Source organism: Pholcus phalangioides, unplaced genomic scaffold (assembly GCF_987345545.1).
Source record: "Pholcus phalangioides strain wild (caught in Gottingen) unplaced genomic scaffold, Ppha-v1.0 ptg000010l_1, whole genome shotgun sequence".
Classification (NCBI taxonomy): domain Eukaryota; kingdom Metazoa; phylum Arthropoda; class Arachnida; order Araneae; family Pholcidae; genus Pholcus; species Pholcus phalangioides.
This window is the reverse complement of record NW_028301603.1, coordinates 40,293,252-40,318,173: the sequence shown is the minus strand read 5'-3', so window position 1 is coordinate 40,318,173 and position 24,922 is coordinate 40,293,252. Positions and strand designations below refer to the sequence as shown.

General features: G+C 40.9%; 1 protein-coding gene across 1 annotated transcript in view; it reads right to left on the bottom strand.

The window, feature by feature from the left end:
* Positions 1-729: 729 nt before the first annotated feature.
* LOC149081462 (uncharacterized) overlaps positions 730-24,922 on the bottom strand; it is an 80,857-nt gene continuing 56,664 nt past the window's right edge. The window contains exons 3-7 of the mRNA XM_089238388.1: positions 20,073-20,241; positions 15,416-15,591; positions 9,282-9,407; positions 9,041-9,167; positions 730-5,260 (exon numbers count right to left, since the gene is read on the bottom strand). Of these exons, the coding sequence (XP_089094514.1) occupies positions 4,824-5,260; positions 9,041-9,167; positions 9,282-9,407; positions 15,416-15,591; positions 20,073-20,241 (1,035 nt within the window). The 3' untranslated portion in view covers positions 730-4,823. The remainder of the gene's footprint in view (positions 5,261-9,040; positions 9,168-9,281; positions 9,408-15,415; positions 15,592-20,072; positions 20,242-24,922) is intronic.

Genomic DNA, 24,922 nt, shown 5'->3' with positions numbered 1-24,922 from the left:
GTGTTTCTTAACCTATTTCAGCTCATGGCCCCCGACGGATCACGTTTTTTTTCTCGTGGCCCCCTGTTCTATCCCCCGCCCCCCTACCTTCATCCAAGAGTGAGATACTTTCTATTTTTTATTGTGAATGAAATTTTAATAAATCGGGCCAATCTCTAGAATCCTGGCTAGGCACGGATTCAAATGATGGATTATCATCTCTCCCATGAGTCAAATTATATGATAAAAATGGGTTTGTGTAAAATACGGGACGATCCAACGAACATGCACAATAAATCGACCCTCCCAACACATCAACCGCTGCTCTGGCGGCCCTTCATACTAAGCTGGTACTAGATTTGGTACTATGATTTTCACATGTAACCTGTTCTTACATATGAAAATCATATAGTACCAGATCCCATATAGTGCAGTCCCTCTCCCTCCATTATAGCCATAAAGACCCTGATCATGTCCCCATAGACCCAAGGGTTAAGATGCCCCTGGTTCTATGGACGGATCTGATGAATTCTGAAAGTAGTATCATTTTTCAACCATATTTCACTTTTAAAGCTTTTCTCTTCGCAGCTCTCTATCACTCCCTCCACCACCTGTCGTGGATTACCTTTCTTCTGATTTCCTCCTGTGGCCCCCCACTAGAATATCCCAGGACCGCAAGGGGGCCATATGGCCCCAGGTTGAGAACCACTGTAAGGTACCCTCGTTCACTACTTCGTTGGTGATTGTGCGTTCAAACCCAGATTCTTTGTACCGCAGCTGTTTTTTAGATTATATTACACAAAGAAACCTGTACGAAACGGAACGTCAAGAGACTGAAATAACATTCCATTTTAGACAGGCAATTTTCTAACGCACACATAAAATAATTAATAAATGAAGGGACTAATTTTTTTATTCCATCGAAGACAGGTTTCCGTCTCATGAAATTTCCGTATCAGATAGGTTTCACTGCACAGGGATACCTCGGCTAACGAACGCTTTGGCTTCCGAAACTTTTCGGCTTTTCCGAACGTGTTTCCATAACAAATTACCTTCGTTAGCCGACGCATCACTGTATTTGCAACGTATAAGTTTGAGTGTCATCTATAATTCACGAAAGACCAGACTGAATTTTTTTTTTCCTCACAGCCGTTTTGGAGAGCAAGTTTTCCCGGACTATTCCCGCAGCCTAGGGATTAAGGTAAATATGGACAAGAGACGGGGATAGACAAAAATTAGAATTATACATTCATATAATGCAAAGAAATATGGGCAAAGAGAATAGGCGCGTGATCACCGCGTGCGCTCAAGCACCTCTCTCAGATTGTCTGGAACCAAAAAATCCCAAGTCTTCAACCATCTTTCATTATGTGTTAAAGTAAGGCGCTTGTGGAGAAGAGTGGACTCGTCATCCGTCTTTGAACAAGGAGCAGCTTTGCCGGTTCGAGTGATGCCTTGGAAATCTTTGAAGAAATAATGGCATATAACAGCCATTTTCTAGAGCTCATTCGAATAAAATCAGCCTGATTCATGTGGCAACTATGGGCAAAAGTGTTGTGACAGCATTACGCTATATACAATCGCTGTTAGACGAACAATTCACTCTGATTTATTGGCGCCTTAGGATTGGCTTCAGCTCGGTGAAAGTTAGTTTTCTGAGGGTTTTCAAACTTCAAGTTGTGAATGCGTACCGGTCTCCCATTTAAGAAAAATCTCTCCGTAGGGCGCAGGCACACCCCTTAACATGATACTTCTTCAACATGAAAATTGCAGCATAATGCTTCTTGAAACCCCAGGGCTGATTAATCTGCCATCTTCAAGCGAATTGTGACGTCTGTATCATCGCTGTAGACAAACGCCGTTCCGTATCCTGCTTTTTTTTTCAAGTTTGAAGTCATTTGGAGCAGCAAAATTGTCTTTGTTTTTTTTGTTTTGCTTCAAACGTGGGGAGGGGGGGGGGGTGGTTAGTCCGCATTCCTTTCTTAACGACTTAGAAGAAAGCAACTGTGTATGTGCGTCGCAACATCAGGGATCGGTACGATGAGAATGTCATTTTTGACAACGCCACTGTTCACCAATTATAGCTGTAGCCACATAAGCAAAACCATTTTTGTTCACACCGTTACAATTCCAGCGCTCTCGGAGAGAAGCTATTGAGCACTGCCCCGAGAGAGGTGTCTTTATAACCGACTTCAACTGTATTCATAATCATTAGAGCCCGGAAGTTTAGGCACTAAAAATGGTCGAAATAGGCAGGCAAAAAAAACACTAAAAATGCCTGAAAAATAGGCAATAAAAAAACATTATTTTTGGAAGGAAGAAAAAACAACTAAATAAAACGATATTAAGGGTTCAAAAACTAGCTTAGAAATTGGTACCACTTAATCACCACCATTGTTTCAATTATAGTCTATAATAACTGCATTGTTATACAAGTTAGATTTATTTCAAGCCCAAGATAAAATGTTAGTAAACCTTGAGGATTAGGTCAATTCCAGGGACTACATTACCAGAGTCGAAGCTGGTAGAGAAAATGTCTGTGGGGCTCCCTCGAGCTGGGCAATAATTATGGTTTATTTTTTGTATTATTTGAAACAATCATTATAAATTTCTATAGTTGAAACATGCGCATCTTGTTGTATTTTTGTAAAACAATTTAACTTCTTTTATATTAAAACATATGCGAGATTCCTTCAAGCGCGGGGCCCCTGTGTAGCCGCATCTGTGACACACTCCTGAGGGCGACTCTGGTCAATTTAATCGATAACTGAATATGTTTAATAAATATCTATGGCTGTTTGCAATGCATTTATGGTGCAAAAAAAAAACCAGATCAAAACAACATGGATCCCCAGAGCCCTGTCTGCTCCAATCCCCCCCTCACACAAGGAGGGGGTTGGAGCAGACAGGGCTCTGGGGGGTCATAACGCCAATTCATGACCTCTTGGGACAATCATCAGTCCACTATACACACACACATGCAATGCAGTCCAATGCTAAGCGTGCCATGTTATGTGAAGCATGTGGAGAAAAAAAAAAAAATCTAATTTTCCTCTGCTTTTCTAACTTGGGCTGCGTTCACGTGAAACAAATTCATTCATGTCCAATGTCATCCGGTCATAAGCATGCCAGCTGAATATCAATTCAGCTGGCCAAATATTCTAGTACAACGGTTCTCAACCTTCACGAGCCCGCGGCCCGGTTTCATTCATTTTTGAGAGTCGAACGCCCGGTCAAATACATGACCAACGGAAAATGAATAAGGGGAAAATGAAACGCTAATCACTCGCGGCCCGGTATGAATGAGGTCAGGGCCACTCTGTTCGGTTGAGAAACACTGTTCTAGTAAGAATATTTGGAAGATTTTGAGTGAAATTTTCTGCAGACACTAAAAAAATAAAGAAAAAAATTGAAAAATAATGAAAAATATCACGTTATGCAACAGATCACAGCTTTATCACGGAAGATAAAATTAAGTTATTATTGGTTGCTAATTAAGTTATTATTTCTTGCCAATTAAGTTATTATTGCTTGCTAATTAAGTTATTATTGCTTGCTAATTAAGTTATTATTGCTTGCTAATTAAGTTATTATTGCTTATTATTGCTTGCTAATTGCAAGCGTAAACAAACGTAAATTACAGTCAACTCGGCTACAGCGACATCGAAGATTCCCCGAAATTTTGTCGTTATAACCAAGATTGAAGTTTTCAATACTTTTTGAGTGCGAAGAATATAATCAGATGCAATCAAATATAGTGTGCATGCGGTTGTAGTTTTATCAAAATTAGGAATGACCATATTTGAGCAGAAAAAATCACGATATTACGAATTCTAGCTAAAAATTGTTGCCAATTGTCGGCCAAATCTCCAGTTATTCAATATAAACAAATCTTGGCAAGAAATGCAGTGCTACAGCAAGTCTGCAGTGATTTATATTATATTTCACGAAAAAAAAAGTTTGAACAAGCGGTAAATATGTGAGAAAAATATTGACACATACATTGTTCTTCTCATGCCAACAATATCAATGTGCAAATTTTCACTTTTGGTTTTATCAGCTGGTTGGATCTCCTTATTTTGCTATCTAAGTTTTGCCAGAAACGCGTATGTTTAAACCTTATTGAAAAGCATGTTACAAAGCATTTTAGGGAAATTACACTGGTAGAGCAACATGGGTTGTATGAACATTCAAATGTCATTTACGACGTTTTGGAAATTTGCACATTCATGCTTCTGGCAAGAGAGAGGGGGCATATAGTAATAATTGCAATAATATAATTTATAAGATATGTAAAAATTAATCAATTTTTAGTAAGGATTATGGATTAATGCATACCTCCTGAAAAGGGGTCGTTTCAAATGAAAAAGTAGTCAAGAAGAGCAAGGTTACGAAATGTTCCGTATAAGCGGCATATTATCACTCTAATTATGGTAAATGATACGGAACAATGACAAAAATACATGCTGTTATATTCGAGGTCAATGCGTTGACGTTATAAGCAAGGTTCTTTAGCTTTATTATTTATGCTAATTAATCAGAACCGCCAATTATTGACGTTATTACCGAGGTGTCTTTATAACCAACTTCAACTGTATTCATAATTATCGTTACTGTTATCGTGGGATTAAGAATCAAATCATCAACTCTCATGAGGATTTTTGTACTTTTGCATGGCTATAACGAATATCAATTCAGTGAGAACGCGTTAAATGTTCTCATGAAATTCTCTCAATTAGTTTATGGTTAGAGTTTACGCCACTGGACTTTCGTGACGCACAAATGATTATTCATCACGAGGTGATTAATGTCTGTGATTCGGTATGGAATACTCTCCATTTATTTCACCCGTTTCCGCCACTGTGACTTTTGAAAATGCCTTGCCAAGATGGAAGAGGCGGGTGAGGAATCTGTGGACTGAATTCCGACGACGAACAATGGGTCTCTGGTGCCTGATGAGGGAATGAAGGGAACCCACACATGGGACGCACGAGCGATCGGCTCGGGAAATCCGGGCACTGTACGACGGCGGTCTTCTCGTCTCCAGCTGTCGTCGTCGTCATCCTCGACGTCGACGGCGGGGACATCGACGACGACGACTTCATCGAAGCCTGCCACCGATCGGGTTCATCGCCGCAGACGGACGCCGCTGTCGACGACGCACCGGGGGACGCTCTCACCACATTCGGGTCCGTCGGATGATGCTGAGGATGGCAGTGGGTTGATGGACTGTGAGACACCATGGACTCTTCGTCGGACTTCACTCGTCCCCGATCGTGACCTTGAAAAAAAGAAAGAAATCGGAATCAGATCAAAACTGATAACGTCTAGCTATATAAGATTTTACATAGAAAATAAATATCATTTGAGGGTTCCCTGTGGTGTTACTTTTCAGTTAGCTCTCATCCAAGTACTCCTTGGTAAAATATTCAAGGTACCCAGGACCCCTTGTGCTGTTTGGTTATCCTTCCATTTTCAGTCTGCTCCGTGTCAGAACACGTATCAAGAACACCAGGGTGCCAAGAACTTGGCGTTTGCAAACTACTGATTCAGACCAGAGTATTTTAATTGGTATTTACTCGTTTTTGACTCTTGGTCGGACACTGAACGGTACCGCGTACAACTGCGCATGTTTGTCCGTCATATCATTATACTACTTCAGTGGTACTACACATAACATTTTCAGTTCCACGGATCCCTTGTACCAAAACGATGAAGGCCAAGTTTTCGGAAAAATATTCAGGGTATGAAAATAATGTAAAAAAGTATTTCGCTGGTTTTTTTTTTTTTTGCCCATGGATTCCATCACGGATCGTATGGAATGTTTCCAAGGACCACTGGTAAAGAACCCTGTTCTAATTTTTGCCTTTTTTTCCCGAAATACATTCAGGAGACCCCCCTGGATTGTTTTTGGAGCACCTTCTAGAAATCATTTCCCTTAATAATGGATATTAACTTATTATCTTAAGAGATTCACAATAGAAAACGGATATTTTCCGGACGATTGTTCAGATCAAGGATCACCTTACTTTTTTTCCAAGGTGATTTTTAGGTGATAGATATCACACTGTGTATCTCTATAATAACTTATACACAGGATGGCTCCATAATTCCCCTGGCGCATTTTACTGGTGAACCGTTGATCCTAGAGACCGACATACTTCCGATTGGATAAAGGGTCCAAATAGCGTTTTGACCTCAGACACACGCCACTCATGTTGCAAGGGTTTGTATAATTATAGCAATATAAAAAATAATTTTTTGCCCTATCTCGCTTGAGGCCAATAAAAATTCCATGTTTCGAAGTGCGACGTTTACTGCGATATTTGAATTCAAAAATCGCAGGCAAGTTGGGACGAATCGGTATAACCAAGGGAAAAATAACCGGTATCGAATAGAATCGGTATAACCAAATCTACAATGTTAGACCGATCGTTGCCAAATTTTGCATATATACCAAACAGGACCTGGAGATTGAACCGTAGGCTACTTTTAAAGTTCATCAGAGCTGGCCAAGTGCCCGAAATGGCCGAAAAACCGTCGGGCAACAATGGTTTCTGTGCCCCAACAGTCACTTCCGGAATGTTTACTTTGGTTACCGTGGTTCCCTAACAATGCGTTTCAGACATGCACATGCCTTTACAATGGTTTGTCCCTTTTTCAATCCTCCTAGCAATTGAAGAAAACCCGAGCATTGCCGGGCATTACGGCTAGTTTTCTAATAAATTTCAAGAGCTAACCAAAACAACGAAAATCCTCTCAAAAGTCCACAATGGCAAAAATTTTGAGCAATACTGATGCATCAAAAATGCAAAAAATGACCTCGGAAATGCGAAAAGAAACACTGATGAGAAGGAAGGGACATTGAGATGAATCTCATAAACATATTTTTGAAAAACACACACATTTCCCTTCTATCTGTAAAATTCAATGCAGGTAAAACATATTTTTCGAAACCAGCCTACCATAAAGACTTATCTAAACATTCAAGAAAGTTACTTGAACGGAACGCTGGACACAATGAGCCATGGCTATAGTATAACATCGCACCTCGTTACAATCAACCGGCTTCGAGTAGGAGTAGTCCAGTGACGCATAAACAACGTTTTGGGTGACATGTTACGCAGCCAGCTTTCGTGTGGGTTCAACGCGAATTTTCATGAATTTTGCATGAGCATAACTTCTCATTCAGAAGATGTAATTAAAATATATATTTTACGTGATTCTACGCGAAATATAATTAGTTTTTTTACGCTCTCATTGACCTAATATTCATGTAGGAATTAAGACTTTTACGACAACGTGATGAAGAGATCGTTGAGGGTCAATGAGTCGTGGTCCAGTGGAATTGGTACTTCCAGTTCCGTCTTCAGTGGTGGTTGCATCGATCGAATTTGGTGTGTCCATGCGCGCGGATCCAGCTCGGGAGATGCGATGGGAGCGATCACCCGTCTCACCAGCCAAAAAATGAGGGGGAAATAATTCCCTTCCCCCCCCCCTAATTTTTTGATATTATTATCAGACAGATTATTATTAGGACATAATTATTATCTGTCCTGTAAATAAGGGACGATTCAATGAATCTAATAGTGCCTTCTTTCACTGCATTCGCAGATGATGGTGTCTGCCTCGGCTTCATTCACAGCTGATGGTGTCAGCTTCCACTCAATTTGAAGCTGAATATGTCCACCTCAGCTCCATTCAGAGCTGGGGATATCTGCGTCTTCTCCATTCGAAGCTGAAGATATCTGCCTTTATTTCATTCGCAACTGATATTGTCTGTTTGACTTCATTTGCAGCTCAAGATATCTGCCTCGGCTACATTCGCAGCTGGATATGTCTTCCTCGACTACATCCGAAACTGAAGAGATAACTGCCTATACTTCAATCTAGGCTGAAGATGACTTCCTTTTACTCCATTCACCGCTAGAGATGTCCGCCTCTGTTTCATTTCCTGTTGGAAATATCGCCTAATTATTCACAGCTGAAGTTGTCTGGCTCGGCTTGTGCCCAGACTCGTGGTTGATAGCCGGGATCGATTGTCTTTATCGAGAAGTTCAGCTGTTTTTTTTTGTTTTTTTTTTGACATCAGCTCCGTTTACATGGGAAATGGAAAAAGCGGGCTTTAAACCCCACTTCAAGAATTTTCACCAATTAGTGTTCTCCATTTCTTTCCTTACGAGGGGAAGAAGTCATCAAGCGGGTGCTAGTACTCCCAAAGCTGCCGCAATATTCATGTAATGAGTGACCTAGTCAGTAAGTGATACAATGAGCTACCTAGGAGTTAGTGACAGAGAGACTGACCCAGTGAGTGAGTGATAGGATGAACTACCTAGTGATTGACTGAGTGACTCAGCGATAGCGAGCTAGCTTTAGTGACATTCCGGTTTCGGCCATTCATTCCCTCACGCTCTCATTCATTGACGCACTCGTTCACTTGCTCACTTGATCTTTCGTTCACTCGTTCACTTGCTAACTAGTTCATGAACTCACTCAATCACTGATTCACTCACTTATGCACTCACTCATTCATTTGCTAACGCGATCATTCACATTCACTCATTCCTTTGCTAACTCGAACATTCATTCACTCATGTCGAACTGAGGTCGGTGAATTTGCCCAGCGATGAATTTTCCATTCGGTGAATTTTCCGGACACGATCCGTTTGAGACGTGAAGTGGGGTGTGTCCGGTCTTTCAATAACTGAACCGAGGATATATTTTTGTTTGAATTGGTGATTTTTTGTCTGTACCGAGAAGTTCGGCTGTTTACAGAAGTTGTCTAAATGGAAGAGCCCAGTTTTCGAATTAAGGAGTTCTTGTTGTCTGAACCGGGGAGATCAGTTATCTGCGGAAGTTGCCTGTGAATTATGGACCTCACTATTTCAAGACAGCCCGAGATCACAGTGTGATTTAGTTTCAGCTTATTAAAGTCACGTCTCTGGGGGCGCTTCCGTAGTTCAAACTCCACTCCAACACGGCTCTTTAGTTAGAAATCACCATTTAATGAGTGTGCTTGGTTGATTATTTGCGCCCGGACGGTTGCCTAAAATGTACCTACCCGAAGTCGAAGCCGCATCAAGTATCGAATCGGAAGGCACCATGTTGCTGCTGGCTTTGGTCGTGTTCTTTGGTTTCCTCTTCCTGGTCTGTATCGCGCTCTTTCTCATCGCCAGTGGACGATTCATCTAAACAAAAATGGAATATATTTCAGTGATAAATTCACATTATGGTGATAAATGGAACCACATGTATTATGGATATGATTGAAAAGAAAAAGCGCGCATGCACTTATTGCTTACGTTGTGCAGTTTGTAGTATAGACCACAGGCGTTGCACACAGGTTCGCCGTGCTTATTTCGTCTCCAGAGCGTAGTGGTCGTCGTGCCACAGTTTGAGCACGACAGGCCTACCCTTCTCGTCGCCGGCTGTGAAAATAAAAACTACGTTCCGTTTAAATGCAACCACATGAGGGAACATTAATTGAAAGAAATTAGTGATAAAACATACGAGTTGATTTGTGTGATAATTAACCATGATAAATGACTGCCTGAGATAAATGCATTATATCAGGGTGGTACTGGGCTTATCAGTCTCTAAAACTGAAAGAAACTCTCCGAAACGGAAAGAAACGGCTCGTACGAGCTGGATGAGTTATCCGCGATGATTTTCCAAAACACACTATTCAAATTATCGTTATCCTAGTGCATAGACATTCGCATAGTGCGTATGATATTTTTAGATCATGGCTCAGCTTTGGACCATCGTTATGCAAGGGGTTTTCAACCTTCTGTGTTGCATTAACATTTTGCGAAAATGAAATGAAGGACTCACTGAGCAAATAAAATGAAGGGTACGGACCTCAAAATAGTACTCGGCATATAAAAATGTAAACAATGAGTTGTTTACACAAGATTCATTGAAATACTGGTTATTTGTGGAGATGAAATGAATCTTACATTAACAAGTGAAGAGAACATTTCTATGTGCATGTGCATCTGGTGGCCTATATCATTCACGAGCTATTAGTCGATTTCTGCCGCCGTCCATGTACAGAGCCTTTCAGCATATATACGCTCCAAGGTTGAAACGTTTTGTTTCCATAGCTTAGGTTGTAGAGCACTCGTCCGGCAAGTGAGAGACCGGGGTTCGAGTCCCCGTAGGGGGCAGTGATAAATTGTCTTCCTTGTAATCTTCATATTCACAAATAACCAGTCTTTTAACGAATCTTCAATTAACACGTGGAGAGAACATTTCTATATGCAATGAGTTGTTTTCTCATCAGAGCTCACGGACCCCCTCAAATCGGACCACTCGTAAAGACCTACTGCTCTATAGCAGTGGTTCCAAAACTGTTTGAAGCGTGACCCACCCCCCCCCCCCTTTTGACAGAAAATATTATCGGTGACCCTCCCTCCAGATATCCCGATTTCCGGGACATTCCTGATTTTTTTTTTTAATAAATGTGCATTAATTGTCGTAATCAATAACAAATATATATATAAAATTTTTTTTTTTGTTAGCAGAACTGTTTTATTGCGAGGTTTCAAAGTACCCACGTGTTTCTTAGCTTTGAATCCTGCGGACGGTGGCATCGAGCATTGCCGCAAGTTAGCACGGAATGCATATCTCTAGCATTGTAATAGTGCTCGTAATTTGATCATTTTTATCGCACCGCGGTCATTTTCTGGACATGAGGTCTAATTAGACCGGAACCTACAATTCACTGTCGATTCCGAACGGTGCGCAGCCTCTTTTTATATACTCACCGAGATATTGGTGCGCTAACCCCTCGGTGTGGGATGCCCTGCGGTAGCAATATTTTCATATGGGTCATGTCGCCGTTTCTGTTGCACCCGTGTCAGGAAGAAGTTTTTGACAAGGATAAACCGGAATCGCGACACCTCTAAATATCCTCTGGTACTTTAGGCGAGTATCTTATCGATCTACACGCATTATCGCAGAATAGATGACTTGGCCACCAAACTCAGGGTAACCATTACCGAACGCAGGGCTCGGTGTGGGAAATATTCTTAGGTGCATTCACCGTATAAATAATTTTAGTTGATTTGTAATGTTATTTTGAATGTTCATAACATTTTCATGGTTGTTACACACACCATTGCTTCATATTATAAGAGTATTATTTTTCAATTACAGTAGTACACTGCATTACAGCGAGTGCCCGGTGCACTCCCACAATATTTTCACTCCCCCCCCCCCTTCTTTCTTCCCAATATTTTCAGTAACTTTACCAAAAGAGCTTCATAAATGACACACTAACGTTATTAATTGTTCATAATCTAAAATGTAGGCATTTTCCCTATATATTATTCACATAATTTCTCATCAGTCTGTGTTTTCAATTCTTAAAAATATTCGTATGAAAATATTTCAAAATCGGATAATTCCCCCAATAAAAAATTTGATCTATTGACAATTGTGCAGGTAGAATTTGACAAAATTGACAATTCTGCTGGTAGAATTTGACAAAAATTGAGAATTGTGCAGGTAGAATTTGGCAAAATTGACAATTCTGCTGGTAGAATTTGACAAAATTACATTTTATAATACATGCATTGTAGTAACTAGCTGAGTTGAGAGGCATTTTTTAGTTTTGACTTGTTCCGAATAATGAATATAAATTTCTAATTTGGGAGGTTTCCGTTTTGAGGATCTCTCGCGACCCCCCCCCCCGCCCACCCCCCCAGGGGACCCACACTTTAGGAACCAGTACTCTATAAGGTGATTCATCACTGTTTTCTCTCCTCCCCCCACCCACACCCTTCGATGATACTATATGTAATTACGCGGCATTGGAGAAGTTGACTTTAATATATTAAAAAAATGTCTCCTTAGGTGCTGTCACAAGGGCGTAGCGGGGGAGGAGGGAACTTGGGAGTCTGGTTCCCCCCTCCCGAAATGTGAGGAAAATAACCGAGAAAAAGGAAAACAGATGGCCAAATCTATTGTTTTATCAGTTTGCCCCCCCCCCCGAATGAAATTTCTGGCTACGCCCCTGTGCTGTCATCTGTCTTTCAAACTAGCAGTGGGTGAATTTGCAGATTACAGTGGAACTTCGGTTAACAACCGGTTCAGTTGACGAACAATTCGCAAAACGAGCAAAGAATTTTGAACCAATTTAGATTCGATTAGTGAGCGATGATTCACATTACGAGCGAAAATGCGCTTTGTTTATTTATTTCCACGTTGTCACAACCGAGCTGATGGTTTTTCGCTTTCACCCACACAGGTATACATACATTATTACAATATTCTAGTATACAATATATAGTATACAATATTCTCCCCTACAGTCTTCAGTCGGCGTGCCCAACTCGAAAAATGAACACCCGTACGAACGTGTCTGTTTACGATAACCTACGAAACTAGATGTAGCAGCATTGTAACCATGCGTAAGTCCACTTCAAGCTTTTTTTTTTCAAATTCTGTTTGGAGAAGCTGATTGCATTATTGAACGTGACTTTGAGGGGCTAGCTCATGAACAAGGGCCACCATTTCTGAAGAGATTGTGCCCTTGGAAAAGACCATGGAACTCGAGGTACATGATTCTGACATTCAAGAACTTGTGGATGAACATGTTCAAATTCACAGATGAACTGATGGATCTCCATTGCGTAACAGCAAAAGCTTATGCGTGGGATCTCATTTGAGGAAGATAAAGATAGAGATGAGAAGTCCCTCACTTCAAATGGGATTAAGAAACGTGAAAAACGTGGGAATCTGCAAAATTTTGCAGAAAAGACCCACCCCAAATAAAGCAGTGCGATTCCCCATTTCCGAAAAAAAAGCGGCAAAAGCAAGTATTACAGATAGGGTTCCCTTTTAAAAGCCACACTCAAAGAATAAGTTTACCGACAGTGTGAGTGCGGTGCGCAAGTCGTCCTAAACCAGAGATCTTGAACATTTGTGCAGTCGCCATCACTGTCTGTACCCATCATCAAAAGGAGAGCACCCTTACGGCAAGTTTGGCATACGATTGCATTAAATCGGGATGATTTCAGTCCTTGAATGTGCAATCTGTACAAAGTGTTTGGTCAGAAAGTTGACCAAGTGCTCACGAACACGAAATCAGTCCCGAGGATCGAGTATTCAGGGAACACCGTGGTGATCGCGAGAACGGGTTGAAGATGCCTGTCCTAAACCATAGTCTTCCTCTCGCTGGTCTCGTTTAGAATTAAGTTAATTTGTAAACACATTATCGTATTATATTTATTTATGGCATATTATTTTTAAATGTTTTATGCATTATTTAATATGTTATTACTGAATAATAATGTGGAACGAATTATCCAAGTTTCCGCTATTTCCTATGAAGAAGTTTGATTCGAATAACGAGTGATTCGGAGAACGAGCATGTTGGCGGAACGAATTTAGTTCGTTAACCGAAGGATTGTGGGATCTTTATTTCATTTGACGTAGAAGCCACCTTTGCACACGCATCATAAACTTCATCATATTACTTATTGGTATTTTAATCCAAGATATTATCGCAGAGTGAATAGGTAGATAGATACAACCGCTCACAACCCCGGACTGATGAAAAGCACCTTACTTCAAAAGAGGCAGAGTTGTGTCGGAAAAGTTAGTAAACATTTATAGTGGTGGCTCCCCTTGCCCCGTGTTCGCAAGTTTCAAATCCCTCGCGTCGTTCTCCCCATAAAGACAGCCAACTCTATGCAACGTACAAGACATTTGACTGAAATGGACAGCGAAACCAATTGACTAGGGAGAAAAATTGCACTTGCGCCCCGTGGTACATAAGGGCCGGAGACCGCAGCCTGGGATTTCGAGAGAAGTGTGGAAACAGAGTGAATATGAAAGTCATTCTGCTCTTGCACTACATACATCCTTGCAACATGAATGTCGGGAGCTCATAGCAAAACGCCCAAACAGGAAGGATTAATGTTGGGAATTGATCTACACTAATTAAACAGGGGAGAAATATAAGAAAAATATTAACGTTTCTATACGGCGTTAGGTCCACAGAATTACAACCCTAGTGGTGCAATAGTAAAAGTGCTTGTCTTCAACTACAAAAGTTACCATTAGGGGTCCAAATCCAGGCGTTCGAATCCAGGAAAAGAACACAGAAAACAAGTTCTTTACCTACCTATTCTGGGACGATCACTGATAGATGGCGCTGTAAATTTCCACTGGTTGGAAATCGCCGTATGGCTATATGACCGGAGTTCGTGCGCGCAGTACAAGAGATCTATCAAAATAGCAGTGCAGCATATTTTCTCTCAATTGGCAAAATATGTGCGTTTAATGAATTACGATGCAGGCGACATGTATGAAAATGGATGAAATATGTACCCTGTATATACTTGCACTACCCGATCAACCTCATTGGGGCATGCGATAATTGTGTGTATATATAGGGTGTTTTAGAACGATACTGGGGGAAACCACCAGACACCCAGGCTCTGTCGCAAAAAGGAATGTAAGCGCTTTAAGACCGCAGGTATCTCTGGCAAAACCCGAATTTATTGATATGATATTATTACATACAGCGCATTGTAATTAAACTTATGTAAAACGCAGAATAAAATGAATCAAGTGGAAGTCGAGTAGCTACGGGAACAAAGCATTGTATGACAAAATAAGCGGAGCTCCCCATTACCCGTTCTGGAACGATACTGCTAAAATGAGAGGGGCGATAGAACTCGTCAAGGCAAACAATTTTTCCAATCGTCACCAGATTCAGAAACTCACTTTCCGGAAATACGTGCATTATCCTAGTATATCCATTCCATCGCCCCCTTCTTCAAAAAGTTTCTCTCATCGCTCCCCCCCCCCCCTAACTCAAGCGAACCCATAAGATGCTATTTGTGACCCTGGGTTTCATTGCAAAAGTAAAAAGTAGGTTTCATTGCGTGGTCGGCTAAAGTTGGTTTTCTGTGGTTCCCAACTTCAAGGCGCAAATGCGAGCCAATCTCCCCGTTAAAAAGTCCGCCACAGAGAGCAACAGTCCTACAACGATAAATCATTCAATCATAACACTTCACTCATATTTAGAAAAACTCGTGGCAGATGGCAGCACTACACATAACAAGCATTACAGAGAAACAAAAAAAACTTCACTTCGGGTTTCACTACACGTACACGCACATTCCCACATGTACCGATTCGTTGGGGGTTCCGCGGGGGGGGGGTGTAGGCGGGGTGCATGTGTGGTGTAGCAGTAGTAGGTAGGGCCTCCAAAAAATGGCTCGGGGATCCATGATGTTCTTAAGTCAGCCACCTCGTTGGGCAATTTGCCTGTTGTGGCGTTGTATTTGTAGTTTGTGTTGACGTGTGCTATCACCACTAATATTTCGGCAGTAGAGTTCTGTACACCCTGTATACATGTGTAATATACTTCAAAGAAAAAAAAACGTTTATAATGATCTGAATCGACACTCGAGGTTACCAGTTTCCTCTGAGGTTTGGAGAGCGGCCTGTTAACACCGTTCATTCTGTGATAGAGTCCACACGCGTTGCACAAGTAATGCCCGGTTCCGTCTCTCCTCCACAACGGCGTAGATACTGCCCCACAGTTGACGCACTCACGTCCTTCACCGTATTGCTGTGAATAGTCCATGTCATCTACATGAAACGAGAAAAAGTATAAAATCTGAGAGCACACCAAGAAAGAATGAATAAGCAATTTTCAAAAGATACAGATATGAGGGACCCATGCGATATCTATCCTTGCAGTGATAATTACCGTAGTACTTGACGGTTTACGGAAATTTTGCACCCCCCCCCCCCGCGACATTTCGCCCTGGACTGGGCCAAATAAGTGGAAGAATGACCGTATGAGTAATCAAGTGAGTGACAGCATCAATGGCCGAGTGAGTATGCGATTAGGCAACCAAGTGAGTGGGTGAGTTACCGACTAAGTTAGCGTATGTATGAAAAACTCACTCGATCGCTCACTTACCTGGTCACTCACCCATAACTTGGTCACGTATACGATCGCTCACTTTACACCCTACATACAGACGGTCACTCACAGTCATACAGACGGTCACTCTATCACTTACCCACCCACTCCGTGACTGATACGATCATTCACCCACTTACACATTATCGCTCACCTAATCGCCCTGTCACCCACTGACTGCCTCTCATTTCACTTATACAAGCAATCACTGATCCACTCACGAAATGTGAATGGAACGAAATGTCAGAGCTTCTCTCCCAGAGGAAAAACTGCGCAAAACTGAAACGGACGATTTCTCCACCATCCACGTCAAGACCTGAAACTAATTACTCGTGGATAAAGGAAGCTGAAACCAGGGATTTGATGTGCAAATTTTTGTTATAAACGGGTACATCCAACTTTAAATTTCGACTCTCTCCTTATGAGCAGGAGACTTCATCGGTGGAATTATTTACTATTAACCAGTGATGGTAACCTCGTCAAGCAAAATTTCCCACAAAAATTTCCCTTTTGACTAAATTTTTCCCACACATTCCGAAAGTTTTGCTGCCATCTATCGGTGGAAATATGCAGTCAATTATTTTACACTAGAAAAGCATTGTTTGGCATTTATATATTTTTTTCAACAGAAATTCTTTTGTTTGACCAAATTTCAAAATTTCCCACAAACGCCAAGAAATTTCCCTTATGGACCAATTTTGGCCAATTTTTCCCACGAATATGGGAAATTTCTCACGAGTTACTATCACTGCTATTAACTATGTTTAAGACTTACTACAGACAGAATTTAATTTTTCTCGTCGCAGCCCAGCCCAAATGGGCTGCCTGGCGACTTACAGACTGCTGTTGCTAGCTACGTTTAAGACTTACTATATTAAACTTTTTTATTAATACAACTTTTTACTTTCATGCCACATTTCGGTTTGGTCTTGTTTTTATACGTTTAATTTTTTAGATACATTTTCCATTTGTCACGGAACTTCAATTACATGACGTTTTTATTCAAACGCAAATCCAAAATTTTTAAGAAAAGTGTCATTTGGCTCTGATTTGAATGCTAATTATTTTTTCTCCCCACAGATGGCGTAAATTTGTAACTCAAACAATTTTTTAATTAATATTTTCAAAATTGATACTTCAAAAGACTGTACAATCAGCCCTTGTCAAAGGGCGTACCAACATCGTCTATAGCAGAATGCTTCCGCGCGAAGCTCGTGACGTCACCGAAGAAGGTAATCTCATCTATCGCCATAGGCTATAGCAGGACGGCGCATGCGCCCTCTTTACCTTTTTATTTGGTATATCCAAAACCCCACCATCCCCATAGGGGCCATTCAAGTATTAAGTACGCTGATTTTTAGCTATTTTTGACCCCCTTTCCCCCCTCCCCGTCAGCAAAAAGTCAGCAAAACACTGACCCCCGCTGCACCCCTTGTCAGCAAAATTTCGTCAGCAGCTTAGAATATTTCATATCTTCAAAAGGGGTGGTTGATGACGTAAGCAATCTTCAAACTACCCCTCCCCCCCTTGTCATCAAACTTCAGCAAATCCGAACCCCCCCCCCCCCGATGCTGACGTAATACTTGAATAACCCCATAGTGGCGGGCTGAAGTTGGTTTTCTGTGGTTCCCAATTTCTAGGCGCTAATGCGAACCGGTATCCCCGATAAAAATACTCGCCACACAGAGCAACAGGCCTACAACGATAAAATCTTCAATCATTACACTTCACTCGTGGTTGGAAAAGTTGTGATGGCGGCACTGCACCAACAAGTATTACACAGAAACAAACTTTACGTTGGGTTCACAACGTGGACACGCACATTCCAACGTGTATCGATTCGTTAGAAATTCCGGAAAAGGAATGTGGACGAGGTGCATTTATGGTTTAGTAGTATATCCAATGGCTACTGGTGAGATTACCTTCTTCATCGACATCACGAGCTTCGCGCGGAGGCGTTCTGGTATAGATGGTGTTGGGCGTACGCAAAGGATCGACCTGTGAAGGGGGGGCACAAAAGACTTTGCATAAAGGCATAACTGTGGATGGTAAGAACTCTGAGCGCTTGTTGCCAAACTTAACGTGACACGTACTGTCCTCGTCTAAAGCATCGCTAAATAGGTAGTTTTTATTGACTGTCATTTCTGCATCTTCGTTTATCTTCCAACTGATCAGGTTGGGGTACCTGGTCATACACTCCCATGTGATTCCGTTTTGTTTTCGACCTCCATCTAAAAGTTTGTTCGTTGAGTTTTGAATCACCCTGCCTGTATAATGACGTGTCCTGACTGATTCATCGTCACCGAGCAGAAACCGCTGAAGTTATGAATATGAAATTTAGTTAGTAGTCTCACTTCATGAAGACCCACTAAGAAATTTTTTTTCTCGAAATTCGACCCCTGGGGGGAGGGGAATACCATAGAAGGTTTCAAAGGTTATGTACAGAAATCAAGCCTAGCCGAAACCGCTGAAACTATATTTATGAAATTCGGCGAGTTGGGGCTTTTTGAAATTCGACTCCTGCGGGGGTCATAAGAGGGTTCAAAGTTTATTTTGAGAAATTTCGCACTCTGAGTCGAAACCACAAGAATTTTATGAAATTGGTCAGAAGATTTGTCTCATAACTTAAAGACTAACTTAGGCGTTTTTCGAAATTCGACCCGGGGGGGGGGGGTCATGAGAGGGTTGAGAGATAACAGAGAAATCACTCCTAGCCGAAACCGCAGAAGCTAATATTCAGGAAATGTATCTGAAGTTTTATTTAATGACGTAGGAACTAACTAATCATTTGATCATTTTTGTTGCACCACGGTCATTTTCTGCACACGAGGATAATTAGACCGGGACCTACAATTGATTTCCGATTCCGAACGGCAGGCTTGTTTTTTTATGCTCATCGAGAGGTTGGTGCGCTATCCCCCCGATAGGGGACTCCCTGCGGTAGCAGTTTTATCTGCGGTCATGTCGCCGTTTCTGTTGTACCCCTGTGTCAGAAAAGTTTTCTGACAAGGATGAACCGGGTATCGAACTCGCGACACCTCTAAACATCCTTTGGTACTTTAGGCGAGTATCTTATCGACCTGGGCTACCGCACCCAGGAACTAACTAAGAGGGGTGTTTTCGAAATTTCACTACTAAGGGGGTTCAAAGGCAGCATTCAAGAAATTTGGTCAGTAGTTTTATTTCGTGACATCGACATTTTATATTCATTGACTAAATATGAAGGAAATTTTCGAAGTTTGGCCTTAAGGGGGTTCAATGGGGGAAGGGGGATGGTGGTCATATGGAAAAATCACGTTGAGCCGAAACCGATGAAGCTATATATATGAAATTTGATCAGTATTTTTGTTATATGTCTATTATAACAAGTTTTCCTTATGAGGAACATCGCGCAAGGGCATTGTAAGTACAAATGGGCTCTCTAAATCGGCAATGGACTGTTTCCATGACATAGCCCCAGCTACGGTCCGTTTTTCTCGTGTATAAAAATTGGTAGAGGTGTATAAGTATATAGGTGTATAGGTAGATCGTGTATAAACCTTATTACCACGCACTTATATGCAAGCATGCGAGAAACAAAAAGAATAATCAAGAATGTGTGCAAGCATGTGAGTGACCAAAATAACGACCAAGAAAATGTGCAATATTTGAGTGACCGGATTAATGACCAAGAAAGTAAGTGGGATAAAGAATGTGAGTGGGATAAAGAATGACCAAGAAAGTGTGAAGTATGCGAGTGACCGAAAGAATGACCAAGAAAGTGCGCATGTATGTGAGTGACCAAAACGATTACTAAGAAAGTATACAAGTATGTGAGTGGGGTGGAGAATAATCAAGAAAGTGTGAAGTATTTGAGTGAATTAAAGAAAAACCAAGAAAGTGTGAAGGTATGTGAGTGACGAAAGGAATGACCAAGATAGTGTGTAAGTATGTGAGTTTCTAAAATAGATTTAGAGACAGGTGCGCATTTTACAAGGGTGGATAGCCTAGGGTGGCAAATTTGAGGAATTTGTGGATCAAGAAAATTATACTAGAATGGGAAAAGGGCGGCAAAACCATAAATCCGCCGCTGGAAACGCCTGTCGGCTTTTGCCAAACTTGCACCTTTAAAGAGAATTCATATCTTGAAATGCAAAATCACCTGAGGTACGCCTCTGAAGATCGGCTTCGGAGCTTCCATTTTCAACAGGCCTCCAAGGTCCTCCCTCGGCAACGTACGAATGTGGATGGTAAGCGCTGAAACCATTGCTCCTGTGGAAGTAAGGGTTCGAGTCCCGGGAATGGACGCCCAGAGGACTCTGTGAATGATTCTGTGAAGAGAAGAGAAAAATAATGATTATTATAATTGCAATATATTTCTAATTATAATTGCAATATATTTCTAATTATAATTGCAATATATTTCTAATTATAATTGCAATATATTTCCAATTATAATTGCAATATATTTCTAATTATAATTGCAATATATTTCTAATTATAATTGCAATATATTTCTAATTATAATTGCAATATATTTCTAATTATAATTGCAATATATTTCTAATTATAATTGCAATATATTTCTAATTATAATTGCAATATATTTCTAATTATAATTGCAATATTTCTTTGCCTATTTGTTTCTAAAAATATAATTTTAGAGCAGTGCTTATACCCGTGTGCGGAAAATTCACGGATTACAATTCACCAAAAGGAAAATTCAAAACTGACAAAAATTCACCGTCATGCAATTCACAGACTCGACACTTCACCAACAAGCAATCCATCGGTAAATGACAGTGAATGAGTTGATGAGCAGGTGTGTCAGCCAGTGAGCAAGTGAATGAGTAAGTGAGCAACTGATCAAGTGAGTCAGGGAGCGAGCGAGTAAGTCACTCCTGTGGTCGATCAGTAACTCACCCATTCCCTTGGTCACTCATATCGTGACTAGCTAGCTCAACTGCTTACTGATTCGATCTTTCGCCCATTCACCGGTTCACTCCTACGTTCACTCGATCGCATACTCACCCACTCACTGGGTCAGTCATAAGGTCAATTACACAATCGATAACTTAGTTGGAAACTCACTCAATGTGGTTACTCATTTACTTGGTCACTTACTCACTCATACGGTTACTCATTTACTTGGTCACTTACTCACTCATACGGTTACTCACTCAATCACTCACTCGATCATTCATACTACTATTACGCGGTAAATATGATGAAGTCATGTATAATATTATACATCATTATGCGTAATCACAGAGCATTTTGGTAAGTTTGGTAAATGTCCCCTAAACTTATCAATTTGTAGACGATTATTCATAGTACCCAAGAGCCGTTGGTAAATTTGATAAGTTTCCCTAAATCAATCACTTTTACTAGCGATTATGCATAGTACCCAAGCATCGCTGCAAAATATGATAAATTTCCCTAAATTTATCAGTTTTACTGCTGATTACGCATAGTATCCAAGTGTCGTTTTTAAATTTAATAAGTGCTAAAAAAATTATCACTTTTACTGGTGATTAGGGGCCATTCAAGTATTACATAAGTAGATTTTCAGCCATTTTTGACCCCTCCTTGTCAGCAAAAGTCAGCAAAACACTGACCCCCCTCCCCCCTTGTCAGCAAAATTTCGTCAGCAGCTTAGAATATTTCATATCTTCAAAAAGGGGAGGTTGATGGCGTAAGAACATACCTCCCCTCCCTCAAACCCCCCCCCTCCTGTCATCAAAAGTCAGCAAATCCGAAACCCCTCTCCTCCTCGATGCTGACGTATTACTTGAATGACCCCTAATGCATAATACCCAAGGGCTCGTCGTTGGTATAAACGTGATAAATCGCGTACTATGAATTACATACTATACATGTGCTATATCATTATATCGGGTTCCGACTGTATTCATCACACATACTACAATCATTTCGAATTTCTTCCCTATTTATCTTATCAAATTCACCAATTGCACTAGGATATTATGCATAATCACACACAAAGGCGGTAAATTTCAAGTACCGTATATACTCATTTATAAGCCGACCCCCACCCCAACTTCATGACCACCAAAACCGCAATAAATTGAAAACCCTTGTATAAGCAGCACCTCCTAGATATAGAAGACCTTCGCAGTCTGGTTGTGGCACCAGTAAGTAGTTCATTTTCCCTCAGAATATTCAGGGAAAAAAATTCCCCTGCTCGTGCCAGTATATCGTTGTGAGGGGAAAAGAAATGATCGGGCTCAGAATTGGCGATTTCTAAGTCCCACGTCCAATCACTATGCGGTATTTGTGAGCCAATCAGGAAGATTCTACGCCAAAATAAGAAGAAACGAAATAGGATGCTGTGCTTCAAAATGTGGCGAACTTGCTAGGTAGTCTGAATGACGTTTATGGCAAACACAGCAGAGACCTTCTATCTCTAGGAGGTACTCGTATAAGCCAACCCTAAAACACCGTGCATTTCAGAGGGGAAAAAATCGTATATTTTTTCCATGCAAAATGAATAGCTTGCGGAAATTTACAATAGCAAACGATTCAAACTTTTTAATCTATTTCATCTGAGTCTCCAAGCTCATCGTAAACCATCAGATCATCATGGGGGGGGGGGGGTGCGGCATCTTCGTTTTTATCCTCACCATCGCCATTGCCGCCACTTTCAAAAAGGATATCATCTTCAGTTCCGTCCATCGCATTGCTGATGGAACACATTTTGAAGGCTCGGTGGATAATTTCGGTGGAAACAGAATTCCACGCCTCATGTACCCATTGGCACACTAGGCCACTGTTAGGTTTCTTCAAGGCACCACTTTTTGTAGTTTCTTTATCATCGCAACTCATCCGTTCGATCCACAAATTTCTCGAATAATCTCTGAGAGGCTTTGTCGATGCTCACATCTAAAGGCTGTGCAATCGACGTTAGCCCACCTGGTATTAAAACCAATGATGGTTTTCGATTTCTTTGCCTCGGATTTGACTTTATCAGTTCTTGGGGGGTTTGAACATAATATCCCATACCAATAATGCTGGTTTCTCAAACACGGCTACAAAAATGACTACTGATTGTGGGGGTCGATATTCTCTCATCAAAAACTGACCCGAGTATATGCCAAACATGGCCCTCGCTCTGTCCCTTGCGGGATATAAGCGGAACCCGAGTATAAGCCGACCCCACACTTGGGGAACGAATTTTTCCACACACAAAAAAAAACTCGGCTTATACACGAGTATGTACGGTATTTATCAAATTTGCCAACGAACAACACTTGGTTAAATTATGCATATTCGCCGGTAAACGTGATAAATTTATCAAACTTTCAAGAGTATGGTGTGCGTGTTTATGTGTGGGCATGCGTGTTTGTGTGTGTATGTATGTATGCATAATAACTGATTTATCCCATTTACCGTAACAAGACGATCACTCACTTGGTCATTGATATGGTCACCAACTTTTCCACTAGCTCGTATACCAACACATTCTGTCCCTCACTTACTCTATTACTCAGTCACTCGCTCACTGATGACGAACAGTTGTCGGTGAATATCCCATCCCTATCGGTAAATTGCGTGGCGATGAATATTGTTGTCAGTGAATTTTACATAAATTGCTTATTTTCAATTATACTGTTAGATTTCGTTTTTGAAAATTTCAATATCAAAGATACTGAGTATGAAAATCCTCGTTTTGAATTTCAAACATCAATTAATTCAATTAAGTTCAACCATACAAAAATAGCAGCTAGTTTGACAAGAAAAAGTTTTTGAACCAAATTTATTTTGCGTAATGCAAGAAAACAGTGATTGCATGGAAAATGCATTTTATTCCGAATGCGACACTTGTTGAAGTGAGGGTTATGCTGAAATATTTAACACATTGCGATTGGATTGGATTTACGCATTGCGATAATTATTGCTGTCGACGCTCATTATAATAACGCCATCTTTCCATTTAAAATGGGACGTTATATTGGGTGATTGCTATATCGAAATTCCGAAGAAAAATAAAATGTAGCTTCTGCAAATTCCATATTCGGGCGGAATACAAAATTATTACATTCATTGTTTCGGTTGCACTAAAAAAATTATTTAGTATCAGTGTAATAGGATTATATTTTTGACAAGAAACATATTAGTTAATCCTCTATCGCATGGGTTTCCAACTGGTGTTCCGCGGAACCCCTGGGTTCTACTAATGTCACGGAACCCTTAAATATCCCGGATAAGACAACTTTCTTGTTGCTGATATTCGCAAAGCTGATCTTTGTTTTGAATTTTAACGAGATAGCGCAGGGACATCATTTCAACATTTTCCGGGGGTGGGGGGACTCCCTCCTGACCCCCCCCCCCCACCAAATGACGGGCCTGAGATGGTGTCGCATTTAAAAAAAAAAATCCCGACCAACTGAATGACTAACATAGAGAAATGTGGAAGCATGTGAGTGACCAAAACAGTGCGCAAGTATGTGAGTCACCAAATGAATAACCTGGTGAACGAGGGGCGAAAAATAGTGTCCTAGAGGGTCTGAAAGCATGGAAACGACCGAAAGATAGTGACACGCAGACATTTACGGTATGGGGGGGGGGGGGGCTAACCAGTCTATAGTCCGGGGTGGCTAATCTAGGGAATGAGTAGTCAAGAAAACTAGACTAGAATGCATGAATGAATAGCGGCAAAATCTTTATAGTCCACAGGTGACCAAACGATACATCCGCAATCGGGGGAGGGCCCTCATCGGAGGGGATAAAATTATGTGGTTCGAGTAAATAGCTCTTTAAAATGAGGCTGAAAAATTATGCTGAGCTGAATATTTTTTCCCCTTATTTCGGTGGTACCAAGGATCTTTTTTTAATTTTCAAGACAGTGGGCACATTCCCTTTAATTTCACCTGCAGAGACCGGTTGTTTCTCTGCGCACAGAATTTCGATATCTACGAGGAATGGAAAAAATATACTACTTCATATAATATAGGAAATTTTTTCTGCACAGCAAGAAATTCTTCGTACACG